This window comes from Rattus norvegicus, chromosome 17 (assembly GCF_021556685.1).
Source record: "Rattus norvegicus strain SHRSP/BbbUtx chromosome 17, alternate assembly SHRSP_T2T, whole genome shotgun sequence".
Classification (NCBI taxonomy): domain Eukaryota; kingdom Metazoa; phylum Chordata; class Mammalia; order Rodentia; family Muridae; genus Rattus; species Rattus norvegicus.
Genome location: NC_141550.1, coordinates 87,000,006 through 87,022,421, shown reverse-complemented (window position 1 = coordinate 87,022,421; position 22,416 = coordinate 87,000,006). Strand labels below are relative to the sequence as shown.

The following is a 22,416-nucleotide window of genomic DNA, read 5'->3' as shown; positions in this document are numbered from 1 at the left end:
CATAGGTGTTTCTGAAACCTGTCGTTGAAGACCTAAGCATGGAGCTGGCCAGAAAGTGCACCGAGCTCATTAGTGACGTAAGTGGTTTAAGACTTTGACTTATTTGCTTCCTTTCCATGGAATGGCTGTGTTGGAGAGTCACGGGGCTGGAGAGAAAACCCTGAGGTCATCAGGTAGAGCATTGTCATTTTCTAGATCATAGAACTAAGTCGGACATGTCAGGTGGTTTCCCCAAGGTCAGGCAGTCAGGGAATGCCTGCTAGAACAATTGCTCTCATTCCTAATCCAGGTCCTGTCCCTTCCGGGCTGTGCAGTCCTACTAAATCGAATGGTGTCCTGTTATCAAGCTCATGTTTGAGAACCCCTAAGACTTTAAAATTAGCAGAAAAGTCTTGGAAAGATCTCTAGTGACTTCTGATATGGAAGACCTTTATTTAAATGAATAGTTTCCCCTGTCTGAAGTTTATGTCAAATTGCAAAACTTTTCCAAATCATGAAGATGCGTGTACCTTTAATTGCATCTGATATTTCTTTACAATATAACCCTATATTGTGAGTGTTTGTGTGTGTGTGTGTGTGTGTGTGTGTGTGTGTGTGTGTGTGTGTGTATGTGTGTGTGTTAATGGAACTGTATATTATAAAGACTGGTTCACGTGATAATGTCATTAAAAGGAAACATTTTTGGTTTCAGGAACTAAAGCTAGTTTATATGCTATGCCAAATGAAATCCTAGAGTTATTTAATGTAAACTTGTCTTACATACACGATAAATATATAAACTCGAATTCTAGATGGATACGGAAGACTATTCCTTACTTGAGATGAGAGCGCATCAGGTCCTCATAAACAATGTAAGAGAACTGCTGGTGTAAAAACATGGAGTTCTACGAAATGAAGTGTGTTTGTGCCTGAATTCCGGGAGCTGAGCAGGAAATTGCCTGCAACCGTTGCTTGTAATCTGCAAGTTTGTTTCCTAGGTAGTAGGGTAGTTCTTTGGTCAGTTCTCCAAGGTCAGCTTGCTGGAGTCAACTCAATAACCTTGGGGCTGTTACTGGTGCTGGTGGGTTAGCTCTTCAAGTGTAGTGTTTACCATTCTAAGGTGACATGTACATCGAAGTGTTGCAGTCCCTCTTCAAAGCACCGCAGTGACTGATGAATGCCAGCTACCCTAAGCCACTCTATCTGCAACTTAAAAAAAAATCTTTTCTGACCACCTTTGTAGTAGATGAAAATGGGCATATTTCTTCCCAAATCCTTGGCGTAATATGGGATATCATTCAATCTTAAATTAACATTTATTTGTGTTACTGCTTAGCTATAACCATGAGTCACTTAACATATGAATACTTGTATAAACTGCAATAATAAGACATTGACAGTGATAATAATGACCTTGATACCCATGGCAGTTATGATGTAGCACATGCCAGGTGTTGACCTTGTGAGGGTGGGTCTCCCCCCTCCCATTTTAGAAGCAAGGAGATGGAGGGGAGCCTCTTCGCTTTACTCTGCTGTTTTTCCTCAGAGTGGATATCCACGGAAAGCTTATTACTCTAACATTAGAAAAAGCAACATCACCATTTAAAGCCGGCTCTGGAGACCGTGCCTCTTCCCGCTCTGATATGTTTTTACTGAAGTGTAATCATTGTTGGGCTTGCGCTCTAATTAGGCAGGTGATTTATTGGAGTGTTTTGCAGAGGATTACTTGTTGGCGACTTAGGAACCTTCCTGTAGGGAGGCACAATGGCTTTTTATCACTCGGTGACTGCCAGCCCCACGTCACTCTCTCCTCTTTAGGTGACATCAAACACATGGGAGAAATTTCTGTTTGTTGTGGATGTATTTTCATGGTGGAATGTCTGTGCTACTTAAATATTTAGAACACTATTATTGTCCCTTAATTCACGACTGGGTATGTGCTCACATAGAATTCTGGGCTGCTAAGATACTCATTTGGTTGCTAGAATTTTTACGTGGATCAATAAAGATTCTGAAAAATTTTACCAGTTTCTAAAATAAAAATTGAAGGAAGGGTTTACACAATCATTCTAATACCGAATGTTAGGGCTGAGGTTACAGTCGAGGACCAGCATGTGTGTTTAGCATGTGCGAGGCTCTCAACTGCAAAATAAATAAGCCAACAAACAAATAATGAATGAATGAAATCTTTATGTCCTAAAAGTTTCAGTTAACTGTAACCGAAAGTTAACTGCTCGTCCTCAGTGACATAGTAATTTTATGGAGAGCAGATGGCCTTATATTTGAAATTTCTCTTTCTTCAAATCAACAAAATTTCTACATTTGAAAATTTCATCTCTGTGGTATAACACAGAGTTAGGATAATAATCATAAAGTTGATCTTTTTTCACGTTAAAAAGACCTGATTTCTGGCTGAGCCTGTACTACATGGAGCTTCTGACTGGGAAGGACTAGAGTGGTGCCCTGCCTTTAACCTAGGACACCAGTCTTCCTCAACCGTCACACTGAAATCAATAGGGAGCCTTCAACTGCTTTGGTGGCATTTTACCTTCTATCCTGTCCTGGGGTGACATCTGTTTCCTAACTGCTTTCTAGTTAGTTTGCTTTTGTTTTAGTTGTTTGGGTTTTTAATGGCAATTTTATTTCACCTTGCTGAGTTTAGAGTTGTTACTGAGTGAGATCGGGGTGGGGGAGGGTTGCTGACTTAGCAGAGCCCTTGCACCCTAAAGCTTGTGGAAACCCTGGAGACCAAGTCATTCACTCAGCTAGCAAGTTCCCCAGCATTGAAACAAGGTCAGTGTGACCCCCAAGCCTTGGCTATCCTGCTAGCCTTCCTCCTTGTTGCATGCATGCCAGGCACTACACACACACACACACACACACACACACACACACACACACACCTTTATATGGTATGCTCCAGCAAGCCTTGTACAGGATCCGGATGTCCTAACTTGTAGGTGTGAACTGGAAGTGGAGTGGCTGTCCAGGACTCCCTGCTGAGCATTGGTGGAGACAAGGGTCAAGGAGAGAGCTGTCTAAAGCCAGAGCCTGGCTATCAGTCCAGTCACCTTGTACTCTGCTTCGTTTCCAACAGTGGCGTGGGGTTTTATGGTTCTCTTTGTACCAGGTACCCTGTATGCCCTCCATCGCTTCAATTACTGTTCTTTGGGTCTCTCCTAGCCTCTTCTGTCTCCATAGCAGTACACGGTTGTGTGGGACCATGCAGCTGTGGGTGGCTCGGGGCTCTCTGAGTGAGATGATACTTAGTTTCTTTCTCAGTGCTCCTTATAATCCTGTTTAGACTTTCCCAGACTTAGCAACAACATAGTCTTTTTCAGTCCTAATTGCTGACCTGTTGTTGGTAGCTTGGGCCTGTTGTCTTTTATAGCCGCCTGAATGATTGTGAGCTGGTGAGGGATGGATGGAATAACTACTTTCTTGCACTCTTCCCTCACCCCTGAGAGAGTCTGAGGCTTATCTCTTGGAGCCTTGCCATTTAACGCTGAGCCAGGCTCATCGGAAGCCTTGGAAGCCCTGGAGACACTGCTGTATCCAGGCACCCTCTGAGACAGTACGTAGAAATGTCCAGCAAGACTGGTTTGGTGTCAGTCCTGAGACGTTTTCCTGCTGCCATTCTCTGTAGAGAGGATGTCATTTTTCAGGTCGAGTTGGGAATCAGTTTAAAGCAATTTTTCTCTTTTGTCCCTTGCCTCCTTTTTTTTCCCCATTGTTTTCCCCTTCCCTTTCCCATGTCATTCCTGTCTAGTTTCTGCTTTGTGTTTGAGCTGTCTACACCATGGAGATTCCTCTGTATAACTCACATCTCTTCCCTGAAGAACATCTCGTCTCCCGGGCAGCCTCTTAATTTTCCTTTTAAGCATGTAACTAAAATCTCCAGTATTTGATTTTGGTCAAAGACCTCATTAGTACTTGTATCGATAAAACTTGTCCACGAGATTGAGCATCTAGAATCTCAGATTGAGTAGCAGTCTGGAAGGTAGTTATAAAACAACACTGTTCAAAGAGGAACCTTCGGAAGATTTCATGTACGCGAAGCAGAACGAGTCTTGTGTGGAGCTAATTAGGCTTCATCAGTGGACAGCCTGATTCGATTTATTTCAAAGCTTGCAGGGTGCTCACCTGCATAGGAGTGGGGACAGGTTTTTTTTTTTCAGATAAATGAACTTGTTTGCTGTGGACAGAGTCCCCCAATGATGAAAACATTAACTTCTGGGGCTACTCCTTCAGAATCAGCCCAGACTGTGTTAGAAAACCTGGGAGAGTGACCTTGGTCATGACCAACTAGTTCAGAAGCTGGGATCAAACCGTAGCTCTTTCTCTCAAGGGTAACTGAATTTGAGGGGTGTGATTTCATTTTGTGCAAGACTCCCTAGATAAGCATTCATCTAAGAAGAAACAGCCACAAACATTTCCACATCTGCCATCTACTTTGAGCCATTAGCTAATCATGTCCTCACCCAAAGAGCCTCGGGGAGTAACAGGAAGCAACTATGAGCTAACTTCCCTTGAAGTTTAGTAGCGACATTGTGGGATTAGTGGGACATCTCATTGACCACGATACCAGCAACATTGTCTTTCTTTTGTCTTTAATTTGAAAATATGTTGGGTTGGGTGTTTCCTCTGAGACATATGGTTGCAAGCAACAGCAAGAGCTTACTTAATGCAGCAGGGATTCTTTTCTCTCCACCTGTGAAGACTGGAGATAGGTGTGCCCATCTCTACATGGTAGCCATTTTCATCTCATGACATCCCTACTGCTGTCCCCCCTGGGATGGTGGGGTAGAAGCATGGCATGTCAGATGACTATGCAAAGAGCTTCTCCTGCTGGCCCAGAAATGTGAGAAGCTCTACTGGAAAAATTGCATTAAGTATCTCGTAGTGGACCTTTGGCCTACTTGTCCTTTCCTGTCCCAGGCTAATCCGTGGCCAAGGAAAGTGGTGCGGCTGTGCCTGGTTTGTAAGAGTCGAGGTTGAGTTCCCTTCAGGTCTGTATGTTAGGAGTGAAGGGTATGGTTAGGAGTCTCACCAACAGACGGAGCCAGTCTCAGGCTCTAAGAGGTAGACAGGGTTATACATAGCCATTTATTTGGTGACTTGTATTTGAATGAAACTTTACATGGGTGACTGATTCATTTATCATTACCTGTCACACCGGCATAGGAGTCCTACAAATATGTAATAGAGTTAACTAACATTTACTTATTGTTACGCATGTTGGGAAATTTATTAGGAATTGCATACAAACTCACTGGATACCATACACACAGTCATTAGAAACTTAACACCTATCTTGTGTGTGTGTGTGTGTGTGTGTGTGTGTGTGTGTGATTATAAAATTTGTGATGAAAACCAATAGTCAAATGACCTTAGTTTTAAAATACATCTTGAATTTAAAGACGCAAATGTATCCAGCTTTTTAATAAAGATCAGAGAAGGTCATGGAGCCTGCAGAACAAAGGAACTGAAGACTTCCGCCCTTATGCGAAGCTCCTGTCCTCAGCATTTAACCCCTGTCAGGCGTTATCAGAAGGCCTCTAGCCATCAGCACATACCACGGCAGTGAAGAATGTGGTCCTGATGGGATAGATGGTGGCAGAAGATAAAAATAATGAGTCAAACTTAAGCCTAATGATAGGCTATTTTTTCTCACACTTAATTATATAACAGTGATACTTTTCCCCCCATGATCAAAATAGCCTGGTATTTATCATCCTGCCATTAACGATTTAATTACTAGTGACTGAGGAGAGAGATTTGCAGGAACCTTAAATTATGGCTAATCTTTGAGAAGAAAAAAATGTAATTTAGTGTTCGGATAAGATAAATATGTTCTCCTGTTGATTTCATGAATAAAGCGAGTGTTAGGCATTAACATCTGTGAGACACAGCAGTGGACTATAGAATTTTGAAACTGCTTACTGTGTTTGGATCTGTTTACATGTTAGGTCAGATTAGACCCCTCAAGTCAGATTTGCATGTGGGAGAATCTCCATGGAATGTTAGCCTATTACATCAATATTAATCATGCCCTCGTAAGAGCTGGGCAGAAGGTATAAGTAAACATCACATTTAAATTATAATTAGGAAGACCATATAATTTATCATGTGAATTGGGACATTTTTCCAGCTTAAGTATTTATAGCCTTGTGTAGATAAACATGACTTTATTACAGAATGATATAAATTTCAGTAGATTACTGCCAGCCTCTTAGCTTCTCTGACGTCTGCCCTACCCAATTTTCAGATTGTCCAGCCGTTAACATGACAGCAAGACACTGCTGGCATTTTTCCATATTTCCTGATACTTTTTGAGCTCATGTATCATGTGGAATCTGCCCCCAACAGGAGAACAATTCTGGCCTCTCTCCAAGTAGTGCTTGCTAGTGATTCATTTTGTCAGTGAATTTGAGGAAAGTGAGCGTGTTCAGCAAAGCCCCCAGAAGGCTTTCTGGTGGCTCTGCCCACTCAGAGCACAGCGGTGTTCTGGAATGATCTGTACCACCTGGAAATCATTCTGGGCAGAGGGGGTGGGTGGGAGGGAGGCACTGGGTGCTGATAAATTAGGGAAGTTGGATTTGAGGGAATTAATTACTAATAGGCCTGTTCTGGCTACAGGTTAAGCCCCCTTCTCTGACCCAGTCTGTAAAGGCAGCAAAGCTAAAAGTTATACAATTGTCTTGTCTCTTCTTCTACATCTCAATATTTTGCATAATTCCTGAGGACTTCTTGTTTCCTACCTCGAGGTAGGCAGTGGTCTCAAGCCACAGGTTTGACGTGTGTGTGTGTGTGTGTGTGTGTGTGTGTGTGTGTACATATGTGTGCATGTTTGTGTGTGGGGGAGATAATATGTGAATGACATGTATGTGTGCATGTATGTGTGTATACGTGTATGTGCATGATTGCATACGTGTGTGTGTGTGTGTGTGTGAGAGAGAGAGAGAGAGAGAGAGAATATGTGAATGATATGTGAATGTGTATTTATTCACATGTTTGGGAGGTGTTCAGTACTGCCCATGTGAAGGTAGGAGGACAACCTCGATTGTAGGTCCTTCCACCCTGGTTTTGGACAGGGTCTCTCCCAAGCCAGCCCGACCCTGACCCACCAGCTTCTGTGGGTCCTTCCGTCTCCTTGTAGGTGTGCAGGAACTACTTCTCTGGCTTTTGTGTAGGTTCAGGAGATTTCTGCTCTGGTCTCCGTGCTTGAGGAACAAGGACCTTCACCTAGCAAGCTGTTTCCCTGGGCCCTCAGCGTGGAGCCCTGATGATGACTGATGCTTGCATAGGGAAAGTGCAGTTCTCCCTCACAGTGACTCATTGCCTGTGCAGCCTGGGGCTGGGTCTCAGAAATGGCTGTTTGGAACCACATCCTGTCGGTCTTTGCTTCAACAACTGGAATTGAGTCACTTAACTTGCTTTTGAGAAATGTCCCCCAGAGTTGGTTCTTTTTCCTCATGTTAATTGTTTTCCTTTTCAGATCCATTATAAAGAAGACTATAGAAAGTCTAAGGACAAGTGTACGTCTGTGACTGATACCCCTACGCTAAACCATGTGAAAAATATTAGTGCTTTTATTTCTGAGGTAAAGTCTAGAAAGCTTGAAATGGAACATGGCTTTCTTTCTTGTATTTATAGATATAAAAAAATACATTAAAGTTAGAGAGTAGTTTTGAAAGTAACACTGAATACTGGTCATGTCTATATTGTCTAACTGTGAACCCAGCTAATACGTGTAAACTGACTTTACTGTATTTCATTGGCCTGTGTTGTCATTTTACAGAACATGCATATTTTGACTGTAGTTAACCTTTATGTAGATTACTCTTGAAAGGAAATATTTTGACGCATATAGGAGAAAGTTCTGGCAGTTTAGTTCATTTCAGAAGGTTCAAGTTATTCATTTCCTAATGGACATATATTAGAGGTAGATAATTGAATATCATATTGGAAATAAGTAAATTTTGTCATTGAAGTCCTCCAAACGTGCCATCTTTGTGTTTAGAGCAGGATAAGACTAAGCTGGAGAGAGGTGCTGACTAAGAAGCCAGAGCAAAGGAAACGCTGTTTCCAGTTGGAAGGCCATAGAGCTTCTCTGTGAGCACAGTCCACAAAGGATCCTGATGTGCAATGTCATAATCTTTATGTTGAGGATTTGCATTAGTCTGCGCATGAACTTGAAAAGCAGAGCGAATCAAGCAGCATTGTAAATGACTGACCTCTAGTGTTTTGTATGTAGTGTTGGAAAGAGATAAATATTATACGCTCAGGATTATATAGTAATGTGGTACAACTTTGAGAAAAGTCAGTCCTTTTTTTGTTATTACCGGAATCCTTCGCTGTAGGGACAAAAGGAGGGACAAAAGGCTCATGAAAGATGCTCTCCACCAATCAACTCCCAAATCATCTATGTGATTGATTAATTTTCCTGAAGGAGTTAACTACAGAGGAAAAAAAATATAATTGGTTTCCTGATGTGTTCCCGTGAACCTAATTCCCAAGAGGAAATGGTGACTGAGTGTTTGTCTGTTCATGTAACACCAGAGTCAGGGCTGGCTGAGTACACACTCACAGACACACACACAGTGACACACACACACAGAGACACGCACACACACTCAGACACACACACACAGACACACACACAGGCACACACACAGGCACACACACACAGAGACACACAGAAACACAGACACACACACAGACACACTCAGACACACACACAGACACACACACACAGACACACTCAGACACACACACAGAGACACACACACAGAGACACATACACAGACACACACACAGAGAGACACACACTCAGACACACACACACTCAGACACAGGTACACACACACACACAGACATACACAAACACAGACACACTCAGACACGGGCACACACACAGACACACACACACAGACACACTCAGACACACACACAGAGACACACACAGGCACACACAGACACACACAGACATACACACACACAGACACACTCAGACACACACACAGACACACACACACAGACACACTCAGACACACACACAGAGACACACACACAGAGACACATACACAGACACACACACAGAGAGACACACACTCAGACACACACACACTCAGACACAGGTACACACACACACAGAGACATACACAAACACAGACACACTCAGACACGGGCACACACACAGACACACACACACAGACACACTCAGACACACACACAGAGACACACACAGGCACACACAGACACACACAGACATACACACACACAGACATACACACACAGAGACATACAGACAGAGACACACATACACACACTCAGACACAGGCACACACACAGACACACACACACTCAGACACAGGCACACACACAGACACACACACACTCAGACACAGGCACACACACAGAGACACACACAGACACACACAAACACACACAGACACACACACACAGACACACACACACTCAGACACAGGGACACACAGACACAGAAACACACACAGTCACACACACAGACACATACATGAACATGCACTTGCACACGAGTAAATGAGCCTCCACCTTTCATGTGTCCAAAGGAAGCTAAGAAGAATTTAATAAAGGAACAATCCTCTTCTTCCTCTTATTTATTTATTAATTATTAAATTATACAAGCTTAGGGGATCTAATCTGACAAACATTTATACAGCATAATCTGATGAGAACAGTTAGTCAGCAATTTTTTTATCTCCTAAAAACGACTTTTCATTGGGGGCAGATAAAAATTGTTCATAGTCCTGGGCTGAGCATGATGTTTTGGTTCACACATGATACGTACTGAGCAAACCAGGGGAATTAATGCTTCTTTCTTCTTCTCCTTGTTTCATGTCTGTAGCTTTTGGCTTCCCTCTTCAGTTTTTCATAAAACAAACAACAACCTGTTCTGAACTATGGCTGCCCACAGTTCTGCAGAGAACCCTGGAATATATTTATTGTACTCCATTGTCTGGGTTCCTGTTATCCAATATCACAGCCCTCGGGTGTCTGGTCATCACTATTGTCTGCCTCTAGGGTCTAGGCAGTGAATTCTAATGACTTGTGTTTTGTGGCTCAGAAGATCTCATTGTTCTCAGATCATTTGTCCACTGGCCAAATACATGAAACCCTCAGCACACAGACTCCAGAAATGCACAGGGTGAAACAGGGGCTGTCCTCTGTCCTTCCCTGCTGTACGTAACGCTCTCCCCACAATGCACAGGCATATTTCTATCTTTCAGAATACGTCCATCAGATTTATTGACGTAAATTTAAGTAGCCTGCAGGTTCTTTTAAACCAATGTTTCTAAAGAAAGCTTTCTTTTATGTTCATGATAGCAAAAAAAATGTTTATATTTCTCTTCTTTTTTTCCCCTCTTAGACAAAATACAAAGGTACCATTAAAGCTGATCTTTCTAACTGTCTGTATAAGGACATGCCTGCTACCATTGACAGTGTCTTTGCAAGAGAAGTGTCCCAGCTTCAGAGTGAGGTATGGAAGCTATTTGTCATTTTATGAGCATTGTTTATCTTGGTTATCACATACTAAAGGGAAGTTGGAAGCAACCGGTCTATGCTGCCAATTATCAGATGTGAAACGACAGAAACTGAAAGTAACCTTCAGTCACCTGCCGGCTTCTCCAGGCCCCACTCATTGCTCTTTAAAAACCCGATCCCAGTATCATCCAGATATTTTCATAGATGGACTTTAGATAGCTACTGTCAAATGAGTCTCTGATTCAAGATATGACCCCAAAGCCAAGAACATTTCAGTCAATTTTACAAAGTAAGGGAAACCGATTAAAGGTAGATTTGGGACGTGAACAGGTCCATGCTTCCTCTGCTAGACCAGTGTTTCAGGAGTATCCTGTCCGGTGGCATGTGTTTGTCATTAGGTGATCTACAGCCACCATCCAGGGACTCCAGCAGGTGAAAGGAGTGATTCTAAGGTGCAGGAAAACAGAAGCACTATATCATCTTTATATTACAATCCAATGATGACGATGACAATGGCGATGGCGATGATGATGATGATGATGATGATGATGATGATGATGATGATGATGATGATGATGCCCATGCCTATGGGTGGTACTGCTGCTCTGTACTCCGTCTTCTGTTATTTGGCCCTCTAAACTTCATGAAAGAGCCTCATCTAATGCATTTCCTGCTCTGTGCTTGGAGCAGTCCCTAGCGATACGTTGCTTTCCTTCCTAAGGTGATGCTTCCTTCTGCCTAGTTTATGCTTTTCGTGTGCAGTGTAGGTTTGCCGTAACACACATGTGCTTGCCGTGCTTGCTGGCTCAGGTGCTGTACTGTATGCGTCTCACTTCTGTGTATTTGAACCCCACCCCCAACAGCTCCACAAGTTACCCCCACTGTAGGGTTGTAGAAACAAGCACAGAGATGGGAAGTAGCTTTCTCAAGGCCACACATCCGGGAAAAACAAGATCCAGAACACAAACATAGCTGATCTGCCTCCAACGTCTGAGTCCTCCACACAAGCTGCACTTCATCTTTCTGGCCATTTCTAGTACTTGCTTTCTTATTGATCAGATTTGTGTCTGTTTTAACATATATTATAAAACTTTGTACTGAGATAGCCCCAAATGTAGCCCAGGCTGGCCTCACACTCACTATATAGCTCAAACAGAACTTCAACCCTCAACCTTCCCACTTCAGCCTCCCAAGTGCTGGCATTAGGGAGTCATGTACTATATTCCTTGTTTCAGTAAATTTACTTTCTTCTTTAGATATTTTTTAAAGTAGAGGCTGCCTTGTATTTCAAATAATTCCCAAATGGATGATTCTTGGAAAACACTAAGCATAGAACCATTCTTAGAACATCTTTAAGTAGTAATTCATTATTATAAGTTTAATATTACAAACCCAACGTGTCCTCAGTTTGGCAGTGAATCTATCTCAGCTGAGCAAGAGGAGTCTAAAACCATATGAGAGCGAGCTTCTGCATGGCTAACCGCGATGAGTATGTCTTTTAGTCGCCCTGCCAACATCTGGTCACTTAACTATTTGTTGATGATATGGGCTACTTAAGAAAGCACATAATTACAGCACAATATTTGATGTGAGACAAGTAACAATTATGCAAGAAAGAAAAGGAATGCATTCTTATGTTTGCACTTGGTGAGGTGATAGTTTGGGGTTTGTGCTGGATAGTTCTATGTCAACACCCAAGCCAAAGTTATCTGAGAAGAAGGAATCTCAGTTGAGAAATGTCTTCCTTATGATCGGGGCTGTAAGCAAGGGCATAAGGCATTTTCTTAATCAGTGATTGATGGAGGAGGCTAAGCTCTTTGTGAGTGGGGCCATCCCTGAGCTAGTGGTCCTGGGTTCTATAAGAAAGCAGGCTGAGCAAGCCATGGTGAGCAATGTAGTAAGAGACCACCCCCCCCCCATGGTCTCTGCATCAGCCTCCATGTTCTTGCCCTGGTTGAGCTCCTGTCCTGAGTTGCTTCAATGATAAACAATGTTGTTGAAGTGGAAGTCAGATAAACCTTTCCTCCTGACATTGCTCTGATCATGGTGTTTCATAGCAGTAATCAAAACTCAAACTAAGACAGGATACTTGAGTTCTAAGATTTTTATTTAAGCATAAGATTTTTGCCATCAGTCTTGTTTTTGTTAGAAGAAGTTACCGCATACATCATTACCATGTTCTCCTATGATAGACACCATAAGAGGACCTGTATGTACCACATGTTATGAACTCATCCCTGTAATTAACTTCCAACTTGCTCTAAGAGAGACTTTTTGATTTGTCCTAAGTGTCCATTTCAAGGGCTGACACAACTGTAATCATGTCTCCTCAGATTTGTATGTATCTATTTGTGTTACTGTTGCTAAGATAGTGACTCCGAATTTTCCTAGAAGTAAAAGGGAAGAAAGATGCATTATTACATGCAAATGGCTGTGTCCAATGATTAAATTTTAATGGTGGCTGTGTAGGATCAGAGTTGTGACATCCTCAGACTTGAATGGCAAGTGTCTCTCTGGTTACTTTTATAGCCCTAACCTTCAACTAACTCTTCTCTGAGATCAAGTTGCATACACACTTGAATGTTTAATCCAAGTTTGTCATTTTATCTTTTCCTCTACGAAGAAATCAAGATGCCCAGTCAAAAAGCAGCAGTGTATTCAGTTTGGAATCTGCCATGAGGAATTTGAGAGAAGGAGCACATTCAGAATGTCTTCTATGTTGACTCACTTTAATGGAGTTTTCTCGACACTTCTGAAGTTAAAATGAGTTGATAGTTCTTCATTTGTAACTCAGAATCACTAATGTAGCTATTTCTACCTGGTAGCTGGCTTGAAAGGGAAATTAAACTAGGTTCATATTTTCTTATAGGACGTGATTGATAGGAAGAAATGAGAGGAGTCCTCATGCTTGTGGGAGACCAATTTATGGGTTATATAAAAATAAAGACCCTAAAGAAACCTGAGGATGGGTCGGAGTGTGCCTCAAATCTATGGGATTCTTGCGAGCATGGGTGTTTGCAGGTCAGGGGTGAATGTTTCTGCACCACAGAATGGTTCAGGTAACTGTCACCGGAACTGAGCAGACTTACTCAAGACCGTGTTTGTATCAGTGGTGGCCACAGACTACTGTGTCTGCAATTCATAGGTGTCTGGTGTGTGTGTTTGTGTGTGTGTGTGTGTTGCAAACATCTACTGGAAGTGAAACCATCCATTCATCTGTAATCCTAGCACTCAGGAGAGAAGAGAAATAGTAGGATCAAAGTTCAAGGTCGTATTAGCACTGTAGTAAGTTCTAGGTCAGCCTCAGTTCCATAGAACCTGACTCAAAACAAAGTCTATTAAAAGACAAATGTAAAAAAAAAAAAAAACAAAAACAAAAAACCTCACCTATACGAACTCCTTTATACAGAGTGCATGAAACTCTTGGCATTGCACTCTGATTTGGCTGTGCAGCCCCATGCCATTGTGAGCATTCTCCAAGTGTAAGGAAAACGGTTTGAAGTGAGGGAGGCATGACAAGCCCTCAAAAAATTAAATTTATCAGAAAACCTGTATCATCTCCCCTAGCTATTTAAAGGAAGAAAATTGCTATGATAAATTAAAGTTCAGCTGCTCCCGACTTGATGTAAGCTCGGTTTTTAAAGCAGTGCTAAGCAGCAGCTATAAATGAAGTGACTATTTCAAAGCTGAGAGTAGAAAATTATGTATCCTCTTTAAGAAAGAGTGCTTTTTCAAATTGTTTCTCGACGCGTCGCCATTTCTGTGATAACTCACAGAACGGCTGGCAGTGTTATGTTTATGAAGTCTCAAATGTGGAGTTCAGTGTAAAACGCAGAGGGCAGCAAGTGTTCATCAAGAGACGAGATAGACACACGCAGGCTCTTTGTCACCTAAGAGGAAAGAACGGATCTCATGCAAGCTTTCGTGGCTTTATAGACTTGGCCACTCATTAAACTCTCCATTTCCTCAGAGGCATGACATAAAATGTAAGTAACTGAGGTAATGAACTGTCGGCCTGCGTGGAGCTTCCTCGCTTAAGTAATTGCTGCAAATGGGAAGACGCTCGTTATAATTACGCCAACTTTTGGAATAAACTGAGGGACACACCATAGCAAGATGACTATACCTGGACTAGACGGAGTGCAGTCTTTTATTCTTGGTCATCAACCAGATACACAGGACTGCATCCAGGGACCTGACCGGACAAGGACTAAATCAGACTTGATGACTGGCAAAAGGGGGATGACCTAGAGATGTGTTACCGTCATCTGACAGTTGGATTTAATGACAGGATTCTCATGAAATTAATCAGATCATTGTAGGTACCTCAGGAAAGAGGTGGGTCCGTTGGAAGGTGCATCCTGGGAGCAGCTTGGAAAGTGCAAAAATTCAGGCTTCGGTCCACGTTGTCAGTGTGGAGACTTGAAGCCAGTGAAGCTTGTCTCCTTACATCAGAAGCTCTGTAACATCTGATAGTTTCTCTCCCTGCATCTACAAACATCAGCTCTGGGGACACACGTTGGAGGTTTGGTTAGAGGAGGAACTTTCAACAGAGCTTACGATGTTTACAGTATACAGTGAGTGTCCCAGGTTGAATGCTCCTGTAGTAGGAGACGTGTTCCAGGAAACTTAAATGCAGGGTCAGAGAGGCCATTGAAATGTCGAGAGGTGTACTAGATGGCATATTAAAACAGCAAGAGTCAGTGACTATTTATGAAAAATAGCCCTACTGCTTTAATGCCATTGATGGCTGTATTAACAAAGTTAAGTGGGTAGCCAGTTCTGTTTACAAACTCTTATGAGGAGGGGGGCTTTATGAGAATGCCGAATAAACTCATTTATTCATTCACTTGCTAAAAGTTTATTACACTGCTACTCTGTGTTATTTACTCTGATAAGCACAGGATATTAAAAGATGTGTAAGATATCAAAATCGATTCCAAGGAGCTCATGTTGGTGACAAATTCTTCCTTAAGTTTAACTATATTTTTTTCTCTGAAAGTAAATTATGTTTTGTTCTTGCTAAGTACTGTCCTAGTATTTATTTTATTGCCTTTTATTTCCTTATATCAAGCAATTAATTAAGTTCCATTAGCATGCTTGTCATAATTCGACTTTTAGCCGATGTTCAAATTGCTTCGGCTTTTCTTTCTCCCCGTTATTACTGCTGGTATTCGCTCCTAGATTCGTTTACTCACTTGTTAATTTGTTGCTCAGGTAGCCATGGGTGCTGATTTTTCTTTCCCGATGCTACTGTGGGGTTCGACTGGGGAGCTGAACAGTCGTGTGTTTCAGTATGAGGAGGTAGACAACAGGTGATTACACAAAAGTAAGCATAGTGAAGGAAATAAATAAGACAACCGTGGGGGCTGAGAGCAAGGGAAGACTTCCTGTTTGACTTTCTTTATTCCAGTTTTATTGTCAGATTTGGCTGTGTCACCCCGGGGCATCTTTATCACATCCTCTCTCCAGCACATACAGAGCAAGCCGAAAATGGTAGTAATGGGCAGTACTGGGATGACGTCATCCCTAATGGAGGACTAGGCTCGACCTAGCTACGAACTATGGCTGTATGTTACATATTCTCTCTAATTGTGGAATTTAGTGATGACAAATTGTCTTTGGTGCCTATATGAAATCAGAGCCTTTCATTTAAAAGTAAATAACCCACAGCACTGGAGAGGTATCGCAGTGGGTAAGGGTGCATGTGGATTTTGCAGAGGACTAGAGTTCTAGCCCTGTTGCCCACAACTATCTGGAACTCAAGCCCCAGGAGCATCCAATGCCTCTGGCCTTCTTGGGCTGCTGCATCCACACAGACACATAAACATACCCATAGTTAAAAATATTTAAAAATATATCTTTAAAAGTAAATAATTCACTTTGACACATTTTGAATTGCCCTCCACTCGGTCAGTTGCCCCCTCAGGTTTTAGACCCCACAAACTCTCAGTTGCTGGTGTTTTCCCCAAACCACAGCCAAGATTGAAGACGGATGAATAAAACTGAGGCTTTTAGTCTTTCGTTCAAGGGCTTTTTGGTGGGGGGAGATAAACTGCACGTTTTGAGTTATGAATCTAAACTGTAGCACCAAGGAGAGAGGATTATGGGTATTTTCTTGTTACATACTCTCAGGCACATTTAACTGTCAGCCAGAAAAACAGAGAGTTAACACATCTCTAAGTGGATCTAATCTCTTTGTGTGTTGAAAGGTTGCCTATAAGCAGAAGCATGAGGCGGAGAAAGGCCTCTCCGATTATGCCCACATGAAGGAACCACCGGAGGTCAGACACGCCATGGAGGTCAACAGGCACCAGAGTAACGTAAGCAAGCCCACTCTTCTTGAAAAAAAAAAAAGAAAGAAATGAGCAGATTTGGGATTATTTGGTTGAGATTAACCCATTACAGCACTATATTCACAAGGGTTTAATGTTTTTGTTTGAATTATTATGGCGGCTGTCATTAAATCCTTGCTGGACACTTTTACACTGTGAGATGTTTCATGCATTGGAAAATTTGCTTTGAATAAAACAAGTGTGGATTCTGTGACCGGTTAGGTTATCAGCATTTACTGAACTTCTTGACCTTATGGGTAAGTTCAGGGCCTCTATTCCAGAATAGCAGGGCCACTGGACAAATGCCCAGCTGCCATCAGTGGCCCCAGAGGAGTTACAAGCTCTTGTTTTGGGGTTCCCTACTGCACTCAGTTTGGGATGCTTGCCAGGTTCAAATCATAACATGTAACACCCAGTAGTCATGAGCTACCAAAGCAGGCTCCCAGTGGCTTAGAAGCAGGAGCAGGGGTTGGTGGGGGTTGAAAATTAAAGACAACACATTCCTCCATTGATTCCCCATGCATTTTACCAATTACCGCTATCATTATGGCCTAGAAGTAAAATCTCTCCTGAAACTAATAGCAGATTTGTGAGTTTTCTGGGCTCCTGAAAGATGTCTGAGCTGCTGGCTAAGTTCCTGATACATTAGTGTCGGTACCAATACATCCCGTCCTAGGTAGGTCAAGAAATCCCCCACCCCTTCTCAGAAACATTCCTGCTGCTTTTGTGTCCTCTCACACAGAATCCACCCTTCCACATGGCCCTCTTGGTGAGGTCTACATAAAACCACAAACTTTTATTTCAGAGTAAACAGTTTGTTGTGCTGACTGCATTAGGGGCCTGGTTTTAGGAAGTATTTATGTTTTAGGTGTCTGTCCCGTTGCTTTTGGGAGTAAGGAGTTTTTTGGCTCATGGTTTCAGAGAAACCACAGTCGTGCTGGAAGGAAAGTCACGATCCTGGAGTGGCTGCATCTGTGGTGGCAGCAGTGTAAGGCCTAAGTGTCTACATGGTCTCAGACTAGAAAGCAGAGAGATCTAGACTGGATCCAGGGACAGATAGAGCATTCAAAATCCTGCCCCAACCCAACTTTTTCTGTTGGCCAGGCCCCAGTCCCCCAGAGCTTCATAGTCCTCAAAGTCATCCCCAGACTGGTCACCAAGCATTCAAAACAGAGTCTATGGGGGAACCTTAAGGCTAAAACACTACAGCAGTTTCCATGCAGGGTATACACAGTTACGTGGCATTAATTCTCGTCAGGTCATAATTACGTTAAAATCAGAGTGAGACTTGACATTATGACCCAAACAGGCCAACACCAAAGCATTCTCATGGATGCCTTAGCACTGGGGGAGCTGAAGAAGCTAAGTGTCTGAAATTGTCAGCAAGGCTAGTGTTTTAAGGGAAAGGTTTGTAAGTATTGTTTGTTTATAGAGGGGCCATGATGTTTATAACCACCACTTACCCAGCTCAGCCACATACCAGGCACTGTGCCAAGACCGGTCATTTCCAGCTCTTTAAACAGTGCTGTGTCATGTCCCATTTTATAGGCAAATGAAATCAGACCAAAGAAATCAAAACTCTTAATTCTCCCTTTCTATTGCCCCCTCTGCCTCCCTTTGAAAGACCACTGATGACTTTACATGAGAGGTTTTACATGAGAATTAAAAGGTGGGAGTGATACAAGTTGTTATCTGAATTCAGATTCTCTGCAGGAAAAAAAAGAATTCAGATCTTGGAGCTCCCACTGTTTGACACTGAAGAAACCTTGGACTTCAATGAGAGACTGGGAATTACACGGTGGGGTTGAGGGTAGTGTTCCGTGATCGACAGCGTCCCTGTCTACCTCTGTTGCTCACTGAGACTCAAACACTGAAGTTCCTCATCCTGAGACTGAGGTTTATCATGTTAACTCTCTTTTCCTTTAAAAGGTCTGTGATTGAGGGATTGAGGAACCAGAGCATGAAGCCTTTTTCCCTTCCACTCAATACTGTGTACTTCTGGGAGAAGGATGTGTTTACTTACATTCCTCTGCCAACTTGGCTCAACCTTTACTCGCAAAGTTTGTACATATAATAGGATTTAGAAACTGTTTAAGACTATTTACTCAGATTTAAGGTGAAAATGATATTTGTACTCCACCTTGAGGTAGTTTATATTCTTCCCGAGTCAAGCCTCATAGAATAATACATTTGCTGTCCTTACAGTATGAAATTTAATGCAGCCTTGGAAGCCACACAGAGGAGAGCTGGGACGTATACTTCCTGCTTCAGTTATAAAACATAAAATATTATCTCCCGGGATACTTCAGCCCAAAGAATGGTGATACAGAATTTTCTAGTAGAATTTAGGAGCATCGTTCTTTTGCAATGGAGAATGTCATTTTACTGTTTGGACATAAGTGACTTGATATAGAAGAGAAACTGGGGGCTAGGGAGATGGCATTATGGGAAAAGGCACTTGTCAAGCTTGATGACTTGAGTTAGCTCTCGGTGCCCATGTGGCAAAAAGGAAAGAACTTGTGTCTGATGTCTACATGCATGCTATGGCGTAAGTGCTGGACGTGTGGACACACACACACACACACACACACACACACACACACACACACACACACACCATGGTAATAATAAAGATAAATAAAGTGAATCAGATTATCCTATAAACAGTGAAAGTCAACTTGTTACTTTTTCGTATGTTCACAAAAATCAAGTCAGTGTTCTAAGACCCGTTAGCTGAGAGACTGGGCACTGTATTCTGGAACCTCTACTGCGGTTTCTTTTTTGACTCTACCTTTTCTTGTGATGGTCTTCAGTAGCCCAAAGAGAATGATTTCTCTTTTCAGTTCTTCTTTCTAAATATTTATGGATAAACAAAAGACTCTGACAGTCCAACAAGATTTTCACCTTCAAATAACTAGAAAGAGGCTTTCAGGAAAGCAACAGTATTTGGGTGGGGATGGGGGTGGGGGTGGGGGTGAGGGTGAGGGTGGGGGTGGGAGATACGAGGTGGTAACCTCTTGTGTAACTGAAAACTTTAGTGAGTGGTCATAGGAGAGGAAAAGCCATGGTTCTCATGACGGTGTCCACTGGAGCTCACACTAGAAAAGAAGGTTGGCTTTAGAAGTTGGTGAGAATGTTTGCTTTGCCCAATGGCATGGATGACCATGAACAAGTTACTTATACAGAGAACATGCTTTCATATGTCTCAAGTGGGAGGGAAGCAGTGGTCCTTACGTCTAAGGGTTCACTCAAGTTTTAAATGAGACTGTATCTTTAAAGAGCTCCCCAGAAGTCTCTTTGCTTCATGAAATAGTAGGCCTATCTGGCTTTCTTCTAGCTTTGAGGGGCAATTTGAAGTTTAGGGTGATATGATAGTTAACTATGACCAATAAAAAGTTGAATTGTTCAAAGGGTCAAACCTCTATGAAATAAAATATGAAAGGGGTATCAGGTTGGAGAGGCAAATTCAAAAAAAAGTCCTCAAACCCCGCTCTTGTTGATACTATTATCAAAAAATGATTCAACCCGGCCTATCTGAAACCGTTTGTATTTTAAGGGATGTGCCCCAGCTCATTTTTCCTAATATAATTAGAAAAACTGGATATATTTCTTGCCCTGATTTCCCCCAAAAGATGGGCTTGTAATGAAAACCTCAATTCTATCATTGCTTCTCACCAACCTTACGTAGATGGGAACCAGCCAGTCATTCTGCTATATGCCAAGTGCATCTCAAGTAGCCAGTTTCAGTTTTATAGGTTGTGGTATGACTGGAATGGTCATATTTCCAAGATTATATTGCTAATCGGTTCAGTGGGCATTAAAAAGTGTTCAGTGTGTGAAGCAAGAGACTTGATGTTTTTCTTCCTAACACGAAGTATGCACACTCTTAAGATGAATAAAGACTCATCAGAAGTTAAGTACCTGTCCCATCAGAAAGTGAAAAAGCGTGTAGGCAATTCAGAAAAGTGACACCAGGACAATGATGATGGCTTTCTGAGATTCCCCATGGGACTTACAATAACAGCGGCTCAGGATTTAGCCTCAAAAGTAGTATTCGGTTCCTCCGTCAGAAAGAATCATTAGAATTACTTCTCTCTGCAAAAGGCTGTGGTGATGACGAGACTGAATCGTGAAAAAGAAAACGTTTATCAACTGCCTAACAACAATAGTGGTCGACTGTGCTAGATGGAGCTGTGGGGTTCATCCCATCTTTTAGGAAATCGAAGGTTTTTTTTTTTTTTTCCTGTTTGTCGTATAGCCATTCCTATACGACAAAGCAGATAGAGAAAACAGTATTTAACAGAACAAAGAGGGGCTTTCTGGAGACGGTGCAGAAGGTGCTGAATTTAGTCTTCAGTACTTACAAAAAAGCAGTCTTAGTCTATGTGCCAGTTTGAGGCGCCTACAAGGTACTCTGATAGTGACATGTTTAATGCTTATGAAAGGTTTCTGTTAGAGCATTACCCTTTGACCTCCCTGGTAGTCCTCTGTAGCCTGTACTCCTCCGTGCTCCTCCACCAACCTAAGAAGCCTTCTTTCTTGTCCGTTTTTCTTTTAGGATTTATTTATTTATTATATATAAGTACACTGTAGCTGTCTTCAGACACACCAGAAGAGGGCACTGAATCCCATTATAGATGGCTGTGAGCCACCATGTGGGTGCTGGGAATTGAACTCAGGACCTCTGGAAGAGCAGTCGGGTGCTCTTAACCGCTGAGCCATCTCTCCAGCCCCGTCCGGTTTTGTCTCACCAAGATCCAGTTGGTTTTACACTAGAGTGTCAGAGTGACTGTTCTGATCCACCTGGGTTTGTCGCCTGCTTGCACAGTGTGTGCTCTCATCTCCAAATGCAGCACTTTCCCTCCGCCTGTCTGTGGAGACTTTACTTTTGATCAGTTTATGAATTCCCCAACCAACGTGTGCCACATGACCACCATTTATAGTCCTGAAGAGCTTGATGAGAACCCCCTGCATCTGTATTTGCCCATCTTCGAAGAGCGAAGCATCCATTTCCTTTTTCCTTTCTAAATCCTGCGAACATTCCATCTATCAGCTTATTTTAACCTGTGCCTAAACCAGGAAGGCAATCCTGGAGGATGTGCTTCCAGTCCTAGAAGGAAACGTTGATACACTATACAGTTAAGTTTAGACAATTTTTAACAGGGAAGGGATGGGAATTTTAAGAATTAGTACCCATAAACTACTTAGCACAACAACTGAACACATTGCATGAATGAAGAAGCTCTCGAAGGACATGGCCTGTATGCAACAGAAACAGAAATACTGAAGGGAGAGAATACATAGGGACTGAGAAACGACAGAATTACATAAGCATGAGGCTAGGGCAACTGAATGTGCTGAGACGGGGGCCAAGTCCAGAGCCAGACAGTTGGTGGAATCCACTGCTTTCCTAAAGGTCAGAAAGGACAGATTTGACTCCGCGGAAAACCATGAATGGATGTCTCTAGAGTTAGTGTTGGGGCTCCATTTCCATGCACCTCAAATAAAAATGGAGAGTTTATCAGCTTATATACAGTCTTACATGGGTATCTATGGGGAGCTGACTCAGGCTTTT

General features: G+C 42.4%; 1 protein-coding gene across 5 annotated transcripts in view; it reads left to right on the top strand.

Moving 5' to 3' along the window:
• Nebl (nebulette) overlaps positions 1-22,416 on the top strand; it is a 351,844-nt gene that overhangs the window by 241,776 nt on the left and 87,652 nt on the right. For 3 of the 5 annotated variants that reach the window (XM_087590869.1, NM_001389243.1, XM_087590870.1), the window contains 4 exon segments: positions 6-77; positions 7,478-7,582; positions 10,391-10,501; positions 16,719-16,829. The exons of the other annotated variants lie outside the window; for them this stretch is intronic. In XM_087590869.1, the coding sequence (XP_087446995.1) occupies positions 6-77; positions 7,478-7,582; positions 10,391-10,501; positions 16,719-16,829 (399 nt within the window). 5 annotated transcript variants of the gene reach the window in all.